The sequence below is a fragment of the Spermophilus citellus genome (genome assembly GCF_964194105.1).
Source record: "Spermophilus citellus genome assembly, chromosome: 16".
NCBI lineage: Eukaryota > Metazoa > Chordata > Mammalia > Rodentia > Sciuridae > Spermophilus > Spermophilus citellus.
In genome coordinates, this window is record NC_138196.1 from 26,074,681 (window position 1) to 26,089,950 (window position 15,270).

The 15,270-nt window shown below is 40.9% G+C and overlaps 1 protein-coding gene across 7 annotated transcripts in view; it reads left to right on the forward strand.

Annotated features, from left to right (window-relative positions):
* The first annotated feature begins 13,714 nt into the window (after positions 1 to 13,714).
* The window catches only part of RBPMS (RNA binding protein, mRNA processing factor), a 171,984-nt gene continuing 170,428 nt past the window's right edge, over positions 13,715 to 15,270 (forward strand). For 2 of the 7 annotated variants that reach the window (XM_081269466.1, XM_081269467.1), the window contains exon 1: positions 13,715 to 14,596. In XM_081269466.1, the coding sequence (XP_081125592.1) occupies positions 14,531 to 14,596 (66 nt within the window). In that variant the 5' untranslated portion in view covers positions 13,715 to 14,530. The remainder of the gene's footprint in view (positions 14,597 to 15,270) is intronic. The other 5 variants (XM_081269463.1, XM_081269462.1, XM_081269468.1 and 2 more) reach the window with 4 other exon arrangements.

Here is a 15,270-nt window from a genome sequence, read left to right on the forward strand (position 1 = left end):
GACTTGCTGTTGCTATTTTAAGATTAAAAGGAGCCATATCACGGGTTAGAAGAATGAAAAGATAAAACAGTGAGCCAAGCCAGGTACTACATTTCTCATATGAGAAACTGTTTTCCTTGTTTAAGTCACTAGAAACAAGTTGTTGTAGTTGTTGCTCGTAGCTGAAAGTGTTCTAATAAATACATTAGTACTGTCTTAGGTTGAAGTTCAAGCTATCTATATTTACCAAGGCCTTCAAATCTTAATAATCTTCCTTCTCTTTACTTCTCTAAGCTCATCCATCTCTCATCACTTTTCCATTTTGCATTCTTTTCAGCATTTACAGTTCACCAGTCAAAAGTCCTTTCTTCATCCTTTTAGGCTAGCTTCTGACCAACTGTCTTCAGTCCCACCACACCTACTCTAACTAGCCACTACTGCTCATCATTTAGGACTCAGTGAGTATGACCTCCTACTGACTTCCAGGACCCAGAATGTGTATTTGCTTTTTTTTTTTTTAAACCCCAAGAGCTTTGAACTTCCACAGTTATTGCACATATTTCACTTTAAAAGGTCTGTGCCTCTCTTGTTCATTATTGGATTCTAAGAACTTATTATGGTAGTAAGCAGTCACAACTTGTAGAACACATGAATGAGTATATTGGAAGCAAAGTAATCTCAAAGGTCAATTAGAAAAAGGCAAACAACTTGTACGTGATAAATATGTACAGGTTTTTTGTCAATTAAAAAATAATTTAAGGGCTGGGACGGTAGCTCAGTAGTAGAGTGCTTGCCTAGCATGTGTGAGGCACTGAGTTCGATCCTCAGCACCACATAAAAATAAATAAAGATATTGTGTGTCCATCTACAACTAAAAAAATATTTTTAAAAATAATAATAATTTTTAAAACTCCAAAAGGCAAATGTCCCACTAGAAAACTATACAATGATGAGCAATTTTGTTATAAACAGATGAAAAGATGATCAGTCCTGCTAACAACCAAGAAATACAAATTAAAAGAATCACATTGTATCATTTTCACTAAGAGATTTGCAAAATGAAAAAAAAATTATCCAGAGAAAGAATGAAAATATTTTCAGGAATGTTGCAATGAAATGGGCACTCTCATTCACTGTAGGGGAGAGTGTAAATTGTATGAACGTATGAACTTTCTAACCATAAGCCTCGATGCTTCAATAGTGCTCACTATTTAACCGAGTAATTTCCCTAGAATGCATTCTTAGGAAGTGATCATGCAATTAACAAAGATGTTTGCATAAAGATGTTCATCCCAACCCTGCTCAATATTTTAAAAACTTTAACCTAAGTGTCCATCCACACAGTGGAAATCTACATGGCTTTGAAAAAAGGTTGAAAAAATATGGATGTCTTCATATGGATAAATATCCATAATATATTTCTAATGGTAAAGTATTTATGTAATAACATAAAGTTGTTATTTTTTAAAAGTATTAAAACCTGATGAAATCAGATTCAAAACAATTAAATTAGTAAATTGACTGAAACATGCTATTCAAAAAACTAAGATGAATATGGCCAACCACTAGTTTTGTTTGTGATACAGGAAGTTTATAGATGACCATATCTATTACATCTTACATATCCTAAACTGAATTATATCCCCCAAATTGTGTATATTTATAATGTACTACCTGATGTACTGAATTACTAAATCAAGCTTATTAACATATGTACTAAGTCACATATTTATTTGTGGTGAAAACATACAAAAAAATCTATTTTCCTAGCAATGGTGTGTGTGTGTGGGGGGGGGTACTAGAGCTTGAACACAGAGGTGCTCTATCACTGAGCTACATCTCCAACACTTTTTATTTTATTTTGTAAATTTTGAGATAGGAGCTCACTAAAATGCTGAGGCTGGCCTTTGACTTTTAATATTCTGCCTCAGCCTCCCAAATTGCTGGGATTATATGCATGAACCACCCCATCTGGCTAGCAATTTTCAAGTATATAATACGTTGTTACTAACTATAGTCATCCTGTGATATAATAGATCTCTTGCCTCAGTAGTTTAGCAAGGCCCTTGCTATAAAAAATAAAAATTGAGGATATATTTTGGTGTTAAAGCTCCCCTGGGTTGTATCATTAAAAAAAATAAAAAGTTGTGGCACACTCAGTCCATTTCTCAGTGCTATTAGTTGCCATTATTTGTATTAGTGTTCTTATTCTCCTTTTACATCTGACTTCTTGGTATGTCTCTTTTCTGGTTACTCTTTCTCCTTATTCTAGGTATAGATATTTCCTAAGATTTTATTCTCTGGCCTCTTATTGTTTAAGCTCACCTGTGATTTCTATTTAGATGGCACTCAATTATATATTTATATATATATATAAATATATTAATATATATATTTTATGTATTTATTGCATATTTACATATAAATGTTATATTTTATGTATAAATTTGTTTATTGTCCTCTATGATTTTTGAGCTACAGACTCTTTTCCTAATTTTATTTCATTTTATTTTAAAAAAATATTTATTTTTTAGTTTTAGGTGAGCACAATATCTTTATTTTGTTTCTATGTTGTGCTGAGAATCAAACCCAGTGCCCCACGCATGCTAGGCAAGCACGCTACCATTTTAGCCACATCCCCAGCCCTCTTTTCCTAATTTTAATTGGTACATAATTATAAATATTAGTAAGGTTCAAAGTTACATATTTTCACATAAACACAAAATAATTTGCTCAATTTATAGACCCATTTTTCCACTATCAGTGTAATCCTGACAACTAGCAAATCTCATAAAACCCATGCTGAACTCATTTATCTGTAAAACTAGTTTTTCTCCTGACTTCTGCTTTTCTCTTCCTCCCTCCACCACTTTTTCCTCTTTCCTTCCTTCCATTTTTTTTTTTTTTTGAGATGTCATTCATTATTCTGCAAACCTTGAATTCTGGCTGTTAGGTCAGGTCCTAATTCCCCTTTAGCCCTGCATTCAATCTTTTGTCAAATCATATAACTTCTCCCTTGAGAATAACTTTCCTTTCCTCATTGCTTACTCATAGACATTATATCACTGTTTCCATCTCCTGTCTTGCCTCACTCAAATCTATCTTACAATCCACTGAAGGTTTTTTTTCTAAAGTGCAGTACAGCACTCGGTAATGACCAAGTGGAAGTCAGGCACAGTGCTGCATACCTAAAATCCCAACTGCTTGACAGCTGAGGCAAGAAGATCACAATCTCAAAAACGGCCTCAGCAACTTAACAAGACCCTCTCTCAAAATAAAAATAAAAAAGGCTAGGGATGTAGCTCAGTGGCAAAGCACTCTGGGTTCAATCCCCAGTATGGGGAAAAAGGGGGAGGGTTGGGGGGAACAGTGGCAAGGGGCCTGGTGATATAGTTCAGTGGTAAAGCAACTTGGACTCAATCTTCAGAACTGAAAAAAAAAAAAAAGAAATGAACTAAGTTTTCCAACTTATCTCCTAACACTAACACTCACTTATAAGTTCTCTACATTCTAGACAAGTTAGACTACACTAGACACTTAAAATTTATAAATTTACTATTGATATATGATTAGACTGGTTTTCCAAAAGGCCAAGAGACATTTGCTAATTTATTATCTGCCTGGGATCCAATTTCAAATCATAAATGTTATAAAATTAGTGACATGAGTGTGCCTTGCCAGATGTCCAATAGCCACACCTCATTTTGACTGGGTCTCCCAGTTGTTTTCTACTTATCATCATGTATTCAGCAATTTTTATCAAGGTTCTGAAAGGAGTACATGTATTTTTCAATCTCTCTATACTGTCTTTCAGAGAAAAAGTATATGCTACAAATAGCATTTGTGATTTTGTTGTTTTATAGATCTAATTTATGTCAGGGATTGTTACTTGCTAATCCTTGAAAATGCCCAGTGAGCCAGGTATGGTGGCTCACACCTGTAGTCCCAGCCACTCAGGAGGCTGAAGCAAGAAAAATTCAAGTTCAAGGCTAGGCTCTTCAACTTACTGAGGCTCTAAATACCTTAGTAAGACCCTGTCTAAAAATGGAAAATAAAAAGAGCTGAGGATGTAGCTCAAAAATTGAACCCAGTAGTTAGTGCAAAAAAAAAAAAAAAATGCCCAGTGACATCTGGTTTCCAAAATCCTGTTTACTTTGTTCCCAGACCCAGTATTTTTTAAAAAAATATTTTTGTACATGTTGATGGACCTTTATTTTATTCATTTATTTATATGTGGTGCTGAGAATCAAACCCAGTGTTTCACACATGCTGGGCAAGTGTTCTACCACTGAGCCACAACCCCTGCCCCCAGTCCCAGTATTTTAATCACATCTTAGTGCAGAGGTAAATACCCCAAAACCTAATGACTTAAAACAATAACCATTTGTTTGCTCACAAAGGTATATGCAATTTGGACAGGATTCTGAGAAGATAGCTGGTCTCTGTTCCATTGTACCAGCTACGATGTCTAAACATGGAGGACTTGCCCCCAAAACAGCAGACTCACAAGGCTGGTTGTCAGCACTGGCTGTTGACAGGGAGCTCAGATGAAGCTCTAAAAGACAGGGATAGGGTTTAAATTTCCTTCATGCAGGCCTCTCCAGATGCATGCCTGGGCTTTCTATTACATGGAGGTTGGGTTCCAAGAGGGAGAAAATAGAAGCTGCCAGGATTATAGAATGCCTGTGTTCAGAATTCCCAGATTGTCACTTTCTCTGCATTCTGTTGGTCAAAGAAATTATAGGCTCAGCTCAGAATCAAGGGGAAGACATAAGGGTCGGGGGCATAGCTCAGTGGTAGAACACTTGCCTAGCATGCTCAAGGCTCTGGTTTCAATCCCCAACACTGTTAGAGAAAAAGGGAAGGGGGGACACATAAGCACTATCTCTTGATGATAGGAATGGCTGCATGTTAAAAAGAAAGAAGAAAGAAAGAAAGAAAGAAAGAAAGAAAGAAAGAAAGAAAGAAAGAAAGAAAGAGAAAGAAAGAAAGAAAGAAAGAAAGAAAGAAAGAAAGAAAGAAAGAAGAGAAAAGAAAAGAAAGAAAAAGGGAAATTATTTGGAGTTGTGTTGGAAGACTAGCCTACACGTATGCCAGGCACAGTGGTGCATGCAGTGACACAGAAGCCTGAGGCAGGAGGATAACAAGTTTGAGCCTAAGAAACTTAGTGAGACCCTATCTCAAAATAGAAAGTAAAAAGTGATGGGGATATAGTTCAGTGGAAAAGTGCCACTGGGTTCAATCTCTAGTACCAAAAAAAAAAAAAAAAGAAAGAAAAATATACTTATTTCTTCCACTAAGATAACATACTACCTCATCCTATTATAACCAGTTTATAGAGTAGGACAGGGGTGAGCAAAACACAGTCTAATGACCAACTCTGACCGGTGGACTATTTTCATATGGATCCTAAGATAAAAATGGCTTTTGTTTTTAAAGGATTATAAAAAGTAAGAAGACTACATAGTAGGAATCATATGTATGACCTTCGAAACCTAAAATCACTCACTATCTGGCCTTATACAGAAAATGTTTGCTAACCTCTGTTCTAGGATATCATCATCTAAATCAGGTCCAGGAATAGACAGAGCTCCTTAGGTGCAGATCCTTGACTGTGAGTCCTCAGACATAGTTCTATGAACCATGAACTCATAGAAGTGTTCTAGATGTAGGAGCACAAGGATCCATATTTGATCAGATTATTTAATCTGGAGACCAGTATTTGGTTGCCATACCACCAACACCTAACATAAGGAAGGGATAGAAAACCTCAAATAGACACTTCCATTTGAAAAAGAGAGAAAAGGGGAGACACATGACAGAAATTGGTCCACAGCAATTCTGTAATCCGGGTACTCCCTTAGGCCCACTCCTCCTCTTTAGAATGAGTCTCAGTCGTTCTTGGCTCCCTCTCCTGAGCTATCTTTCCTTTTGGAAATAACCAATAATCTTAAATAAGTAGCTTCTTCAGCCTACTTCCTGCCTGTAAAGTTGAAAGCTCATAAGCTTCTTTTCATTATAAACAGTCTGTATTTCAGTGCAAGCTAATAGAGATCCTTAAAAAAACCATAGGTGTCTTATAATTCAAGTTATATCATCTCCCTTAGAAAAAACCCATACTCATATTTCTTTCCAAGATAGACCCTTTCTCTACCTTGGGCTAGTGTGACATTGATATAAGGCAACTCCCTTCAGATTTTTCGAAGCCCTATTGTCTAGTTGAGGTAATCTATGAGACATCATCATGGAATCTATGAGACATTGTCATATGCTGCATGCAATTTGGACAGGATTCTGAGAAGATAGCTGGTCAACTAAGACAGTTACAGACAGGCTATCATCTTATGTGTTGTCAGACAACATATAAGATGATAGCCTGTCTGTAACTGTCTTAGTTTGTGTAAGTATGCTCTTTGATTCTGCACAATGACAAGATCACCTAATAATGTATCAGAAATGTATTCTTATCCTCAAGTGACTTGTGACTACCACCTTAAACATTTTGAAGTACAAACTTAAGTATTGCTTGCACAATGAGTTACTCCAAAACTTAACAACTTTAAAAGAACTGCTACTATTTCCATTTCTGTTGGTTAGGAGTCCAGGCTTGACTTAGCTGAATATCTTTGCCTCAAGATTTCTCAATGGCTAAAATCCAGGTATCAGCCTGGGCTTTGATCTTATTTTAGTTATTCATTCCACCACTAATCCCTCCAAATTCATGTCCTTATCACAAACAAAATACATTCATTTCATCCCCCAAATCTTACTTAACTCATTCTAGTTCCAACTCTAAAGTCTAAGTTCTCATGTACATATCATCTAATCAGATATGGGTGAAACTCAAGGCAAAATTCCTCTCTACCTGTGAACCTATGAAATCAGTAAATTGTGTACTTCTAAAATACTGTAGTAGGATGGTCATAGGATAGATATTTTTATTCCAAATGGGATAAAGGGGAAAGAAAAGGCAGTGTTGGATCCCAAGCAAGTTCAAAACTCAACAGGACAAATACCATAAGGTTTTAAGTCTCAAGAATAATCCTATTCTGTTTGATGCTCTGCCCTACTGACCAGAGAGGTGGCATCCTGCCTTCTGGATCCACCAGGGTCCAACTTTGTGGTGGGTCCTGCCCCTACAACCCTGTGGAGTACCACAATGCAAAAGGCTAACTGCATAGTGGTCCTGCCCACAGTAGAGACAGCTTTGTCCTTCAGTCCATGCACGCTGGGTCTGTGGTGGGAATAGCAGCTCTGATGATCTCTGAATCTCCTTTAGGGTCCTTTTTGCTTTTTTTGAAAAATAATGCCTTCCTTCAGTCCATCCCATTTTCTTTATTCCCTTTAGTCCTCATCCACTCTGTTTCTGTTATTATATTCCCAAGGCTTCTTTTGAGATAGCTGATTGGGTCCATGGTTCACACCCACACTAATCTTATCAAATGGTACATCTGTCACATCCTTGGTGTTCTTTCATGAACTTCACTTTCTCATTTTTTTTTAGAATGTGGAAAAGCTGAGAATTTTCCAAAATTTTTAAGTTGAATTTCCTTTATTCTTAACAATCCCTTTCTTGATTTATTTCTTACCTCTCACATTTCACTTTATAAGCAGTGGGAAGGCACCAAGCTACTCCTTCAATACAGTTCTTTCTTCTTTCTTTTCTTTTTTGTAGTGCTGGGGATCAAACTCAGGGCCTCACACAGGCTAGGCAAGTACTCTATCACTGAGTTACACTTCTAGCTCCCAGTCACATTTCCTGGAAGTTCTACCTTCCACAAAAAAAATTAGAACACAAACACAATTCAGTCAAACTCATTATCATCTTATAACACAGATTTCCCTTCCACTAGTTTCCAATACCATCTTCAAAAAGCTACCTCGTTTCCATATGAGACCTTATTAGAATGCCCTTACTGTTCATATTTCTACCAATATCCTGTTCATGATTACTTATATATTCTGTAAGATGATAATGGAAATTTTCTTTATAGCTTTCCCAATTACTATCTTAACACAGACCATAATATCATAAATGATAGGCTGAATGGTTTAAACTATTTCTCACAGCTATTGAGGCTAGGAAATCCAACATCAAGGTGCCATATAATGTGGTTCCTGATGAGGGCCATCTTCCTGGCTTGTATGGGGACTCCTTCTCATATGTGCTCATAAGACAGGGGGTGGGGTGAAGATTTGATCTTTTTTATCTTCTTATAAGAGCACTAACTCCATCATGGGGGTGCCCCCCTCATGACCTCATTTAAACCTAGTTACTTCCCAAAGACCTTATCTCCTAATACCTAATAATATGAATTTGGGGGGGAACACAAACATTCAGTCCATAACAAGTTTCAGCTACAGACTCCACTTATGGAGAATCTATTTCTAAGTTTACTCTTGTGGTGGTTGGCAGAATTCAGCTTCTCCTGGATTATTGGGCTGAAAGCCAGTTCCCTGGCTCTTGGGCGGAAGCCTCCATGGTTCCTTAGCACATGTACCTGTCCACATACTGACATTCCTGTTGTGGCAGGGACTTCTACCAAAAGCAGCAAGTGAGAAAGTAAGGAAGGAGAAGTAGAACATGAGCCTCAGTCTTTCCCCCTCCATCCATCATTTTTGCCATGCTGTACTCATTAAAAGCAAACCTACTGGTCCAGCCCAATTCAAGGGGTGGAGACTACACAAAGGCTTGGAGAGCACACAAAGGCGTGAATACCAGGAGGCGGTTGGGGACCACTGTCAAGACTACCTAGCCCAGGGTCTTGGAGGACTGTCCTTGTCCTGAACTTTACCTGCAGCCATGTTTTCCTGGTACTATCCTGGATTTTACATTGACCCTAGACCATTTATTATTTTGAGAGTTCTATCTCTGAAGAAGCTAGGAATGAGAAGAACATTTTCTTTCAAATCCCACAAGTCCTGGCTTCATTTGTTTCTTCTGAATTCTGATGGAAAGCTGAACAGGTTCTTTTTTAGCTCCCTTAACTTCTTTTGTACCTTATCATAAACATCTAAAAGAAAACATTCTACCCTTTCAACATTCTATCCAGAAATATACATAGTCAGGTCCACATGTTCTTTAGGTATCTTTTCTATCTTTTATGTGACTGCAGACTAATGTGGATAATTTTTCTTCTAACATATAAATTGGGTCCAGCCTACAATAACAGTATTCTCATTGTCTTTTTTTTTTTCAGTACTGGGAATTGAACCCAGGGCTTCGTGCATGCTAGGCAAGTGCTCTACCACTGACCTATATATACAGCTCTTTTTATTCTGAAACAGGGTCTCACTAATTTTCCCAGGCTGTCCTTGAACTTCTTATCCTCTTGCCTCAGCTTTCCCAGTAGCTGAGATTACAGGCATGTGCACCACACCTGGCCTCACTGTCCTTTAATGATGTTCTTAACTAAGAGATCCTTCAAGGTTCTTCTAGCTTCTATCCTCTACCTGAACCCAAAGTAAGTGTCATGTGTCTTAGCTTTCTATTATAGTAGGGTCCCACTTCGGTATGCAATTATGTTTCAGTTATACATTGAGGACCCTAAATCTTAGTGGCTGAAAACAATATTCACTTTTTACTAACAATTTTGTAATGTGGACACCATTTGCTGAAGAAAGCTCATCTCTCTTCCACATGAGCTGGGGCAGCTCAACTAGGGCTGTTGTATCTACTTTCAAGACAGTTCATTCACAAAGCTGGCAAATTGGTACTGGTTGTCTGCTGAGAGCCCAGCTCAGGGGGTAGGCCAGCAACCTGGACTCTCCTCCAGGACAGCCTTTATATGTGGCTGCATGGGCTTCCTCAAATGATCACAGGGAAGTGAATGGATCTCAGAACTATTAAGGAGGTAAAAATCAGAGGGAAGTTGTGCTCCATTTGTGTACAATGTGTCAAAATGCATTCTACTGTCATGTATAACTAATTAGAACAAATTAAAAGTAAAAATTAAAATAAATCAGGGGGAAGTTGCACAACTGTGTGAATATACTTAACACTACTGAAATGTGTACTTCAAATAGTTAAGATAGTAAATTTTATATTATGTATCTTTTGCTACTATGAGAGAAAAAACCAAGATCATAAATATGTAAGAACAGGGAAGACAATGATGGCCTGGAGGAGGATGGCAGCAGGGTGAGGGAGAGAGGGTTATCAAGGATGACAGACAGCAGTAAAACAGCCTTTGACCTCAAGAACTTCCTTGGCTCTGTGGAAGATTTTAACAATTACAACACATGGTAGACACTGCAGCTTTCTGTGGCAAAGCTAGCACAGGTCTAGAGCCCATGCCATGCAAATAGCCTCAAAATAGATCTTTAATGTCTGCAATTCCCAGAGACAAACATTTAAGACATAATTATAGGTTTGGATTTCTTAGAGCAAGCCTCAAAAGGAACACTGCCAGAGAAACAGTGATGAGTCATAAAAACTACAGGTGCATACAATATTTCCTTTTCAATCTGGCATGTTACCTTGTAGGCCAGACAGAAATATGGTAGGGCAGTGGACAGGGGAGAAGGCAGATGTCTCTTGGTCATTGGCCCAATTTTTCCAGGATATAACATCCCTTTGTTATCTTATGATTCTTAGTAGGTCTGGAAACTATCACTACCAAGTGATCTTACTTTTGAAACTTTCTTTGAAGTAGTAAACAAGTCATAAAGATCATTTATATCCTGATTGAAGGAACATCCTCCCTCCTCCCTCTCTCCCTCCCCCCCCTCTTTCCCTTCTGTTATAAAGTTTTATAAATAGTGGAAGTCTGTTTATAGATTTTCCTTGGGTTTTGTTGATAATACGTTACTGATTTTTCTTCCAAACAAGTCTAAACCATTCTTCATGGAAAGGACAGCAAACAGAAATCCCTTTCCTCCTGCCATGTTATCCCATTCTTCTCCGATTTCCTGCAAACACCCTGCATTTCCCCTTCCCAGTGACTATATAAATTTTAGGTATCCTGTTGTCTTCTCAACTCTGTTGCTTGTTGTGTCAAGACCATGGTGTGATTTTACCTTTTATTTGTTGAAATCTCATTAGTTGTTCCACTCTGCACAAAGTTTTTATCTAGGTCCTACCCCTCACAAAATAATGAATAAAGACTCATGCCATGACCCTGCCCACTCAAAGAGTCTTCCAATAATTCAGTCCTTCTCCCAGGATCTTGAAAGTATCCCATAATGCCAAGTCCAATAATTAGTACCTGATAAGATTTAATTCATTAAAAAATAACTGAGTGGCCAAGTGCAGTGGCACATGCCTGTGATTCCAGTTACTGAGGCAGAAGAATCCAAGTTTATGGCCAGTCAGGTAATTTAGGGAGATCCTGTCTCAAAAACAGTTGGTGATATAGCTCAGTGGTAGTGCCCCAGGGTTCAATCCCCCAAAAAAGCAATAAATAAATAAGTTTTTAAAAATTATGTGCCTACTATGTGTCAGGCACTGTCTAGATGTTTGAAACAAAACAATGAGTAAGCCAGACATGGCTCCTCTCATGGAACTTGGTTTTGTTTCTTATCCCACAGGTTTCTGACTTTTAACAATGGACAAAAGCCTGGTTGGCTTAAATACAAAAGAATCAGGTTCTATATTTGGAATTAAGCCACATTTCCCTGAGTGGGGGTAGGGAAGGTTCTCCCAGCATCCAGCAGTCACAACATATTCTACCTACTAAGTGGGGTCTCACTGGAACCATCAAGGACTAGATCAATTGTCATTTTTCTTGGGTCCCTGCCAGGCTCCAGCAAAACAATGCCTTTCTGTGGAATGTATTCAGTAACAGGCAAGAATGGCCAAGGAGGGCAAAGTGCTGGTTACTGGCCAGCACAGGGGTTCAGGACCACCATCAGCTATTGCTCAGGAAGACATTGCCCCCTCGTGGTTCTTCATATAACTGAGGTAAAGCTGGCATTGGGATGGGATGCCAATTAACACAATCAATTCATCAAAACATGGGCAAAGTTTCCTGATTCATGGTAGCCTTGCTTCTTCTGAATTTTTTCAATTGCAGCTTCAATAGACTCTTGGCTTATTTCCCTCCAGGATATACAGTTCCTATGGAGAGCAATGACATTGTGTCAGCAATGAAAGAGATTTTTTTTCTCCCTTTAACAACTTTTTTTTTCAAAACCTTCAGACCACCACCCCCAAGAAAAATTCAATATGTAAACCTAAGTACCACTACTGCATTTCTCTTTATAACTCCTTTAAAGAGAGAAAAAAAAAAGAAAGAAAGAGGAAAAAAATTGTTTTGCTTACTATAATTTGAACCAGGATTCTGTGATTATGTTGCTGTGGAGTTGTTTTGGGTATCTTGTCTCCACAACACCACTTCAAACTCCCTAAAGGCAGGGCTCTTATCTTCAAACTCCCACCACCTCCTCCACCCTGGCCCCAATAGCACTTAAACCAGTGTAGGGTAAAGAATGTCTAGTTGGGGGTGGAGTGGGGAGTAAGGGGAGTTGTAAATGGTAAAGCAAGCAAATAATAATTAGAAGTTGTGATTGGTGCTAGGCACAAAAGGAACAGCAGTGCACTGAGAATTCCTAGGTGTTAGAAGTGAGGTAGAGTCTATCAATATATGGAGTAAAAAATTTTTTAAGAAATTGTTTTTGGTACTGAGCATTGAACGGGGCAATTTACCACTGAGCAAAATCCCCAGTTCTTTTTATTTTGAGACAGTGTCCCTAAATTGCTGAGGATCTTGTTAAATTGGTGAGGCTGGCCTACAATTTATGATCCTTCAGCCTCAGCCTCCTGAGTCACTGGGATTACAGGCATACACCACCAGGCCCAGCTTGAAATTTAAAATTTTAGTTTGTAGCAGTCAAATTCAAAAACTTAAATAATTCAGTATTGGGGGGAAAATGGCCACCTCCTTAATAATAATGTTAACTTTCATGTAATGTAAACCTAAACTCGTCAGGAATTGAGCCCTAGGTGCTATAACTCTATCCATCTGTAATGTCCTCTAAAATCTTGAGAAATTACATATAACTCTCCCATTACATAGAGGAGGAAACAAGCTATTCGATCCTTCTGAGGTTGGATTATGACCAGGCCAGATGTTGAGTATTTGGTGCTTTGACCTTCTGCAGATTATCGTGCTGACCTCCAGTTCTGTTTGCAGTAAGGAGTATTCACTTAGCCAACAAGTATTTACAGAGTGCCAGGTAGCTCATCTAAATAGCAGTGGGATTAAAGAGATAAGAAGGGGTACAGTCTTGCATTCCAGGAAGGAGCTCCCCTAAGAGTGAGGAGACTGCCAGGTAAACAAATGATTCCAGAATAGTCCAGTGAGACATGCGAAGAGTCTGAACAGGGGGCCACCGGAAGCCTTGAGAGCAACAACGCAGCGGGTAGGCTGAAGATGTTTCTTGGAACCCGGGCGTTTGAAATGGGTTTGAAACCAGGTCCTGAAAAAGCCGGTCCAGAGTGGGCTGTCCCCGGTATCACTTGAACTTTCCCATTTTAAGCTGCCAACTAGGAGAACTGCCAACTGGGTCTCAATTGGTACTGACAAGGAGGATAGGCTTAGGCATTGGGGTGCAATTTGTTTTCCTGGTGAAAAGCAGGCTAACAAAGTAGCACTGCCAGGTCCTCGGTTTCCCGAATCCCCTCCACAAACCCACGCGCGTAGACACTCGAGTTGGCCAACTCAGGGCAGGTTGGGACGCCGGGATCCCGCAAGTAAATCGGAGGACCTCACCTTCTTCCCGCCAACTCCCGGGCCCTCGCCCTCCAACCCATCGCGGAGTAGGGGTCTGGGGTCGGCCGCTTCCGCCCGGCCAGCCTCCCCTCCCCGGCGCGCGCCATCCGGCTGCGGGGCAACGGCGCTCGGCACGGCTCCTCCTCCCGCGGGGGGCTTCTAGTTCCTCGTCCCATCCCAGTGGGCTGAAGCGTGCAGCCCACGTCCAAAGAGGGCGGAGGGAGGAAGAGAGGGAGGGCAGAGGAGAGGGGAGGGAGAAAGGGTAGAGAAAGGGAGCTGCTTCCATCCAGTACTCCCAAAGCCTGCCAGGAGCGCGCACTCAGCGGCTTTACGGGTCCCAGCGTCCCAGCCGCGGCCCCCGACCCGCACCACGACCACCTCTTCTTCCTCCTTTTCTCTGGCCACCTCTCGTCCTCTCCTTCAGCAACTGCTAGGCACCGGCAGCAGCAGCCCCCAACCCCGATTCAACCACATCCCCGACTCTCAGGGCTCACTCTTGGGACGCGCGTCTTCGCCCCATCCTTTCTTCCTTCCTTCCCTCGCGCCCGCCCTCCCTCTCCAGGTCTCCCTCCGGGTCCCGATTGTCTCCGTCCCCTGCTCCGTCGGCTCGCGCCCGCGCCCTGCCCATTCTTTCCCTCGCATTTCCTGAGTCGCGGGCCGCCGCTGTGTCGCCGCGCCGCAGGAGCCCAAGCCCCAGCCGCCGCTGCTCCGGCTTCAGTCCCCGCAGCCCGCGGCCCCCGCCCGAGGGAGCCCCGGCGCCCGGGGAAGGCAAAAGTGGGCGAGTGAGCCGTCACCCAGCCCCGCGCCCCAGCCCTGCCCCGCGAGGAAGGACCGGGAAAATGAACAACGGCGGCAAAGCGGAGAAGGAGAACACCCCGAATGAGGCCAACCTTCAGGAGGAAGAGGTACTGAGGGGCTCGGTGCGGTGGCGAGTGCGACCTGGGTCGGAAGTGCGGGCTGGCGGGCGGGCGCTGGCGCTAGTCCCGGGCTCCCGGCTGCGCTTCGGGGAGGGGGGCGCCGCGTTGAAAGGTTTGGGAATTATCGAAATGTGGCTCCGGGACGGTGTGTCTGTGTCCACGCGCGTCTGCGTGTCCACAATTGCGTAACTCTGAGGACTTTTGGGACACTTTTTAAAGTATAATGGTGAGCTTTGTTTGCCTGGGATTTTAAAAGCGGAATCGAGAGCTGACTCCTGAGTGACCTCAGACGATCTGGACCAGGAGCGTCAGAACTTAGTCTGGAACTGAAACTTAGGAGGTTGGTTAAGGAAGAAACTCAGGGAAAAGTTCTCGTGAAAAGACACCTCAGTTCCCTGCCCACTTCCCTCTTTTTCAGTGTTAAAAATTCTTGGTGAAATACCTAGCCGAGACAGTTTGGATTAATAGATAACTCATCAGCTGCATTCTTCTCTGATGAGTCAAAGACCCCCGAACCTGGGCGATTAGCTTTTGTATGTTTCGGAGCGATGTGGAATGGGGGGAGCAGAATAAAAGTGAAAAGTGCTCATCGAGGATGTTTTGATAAGACTTTGACTTAGGCTATAAATTTTATGTAGTGCGACTAAAGTAATGATTTTAAA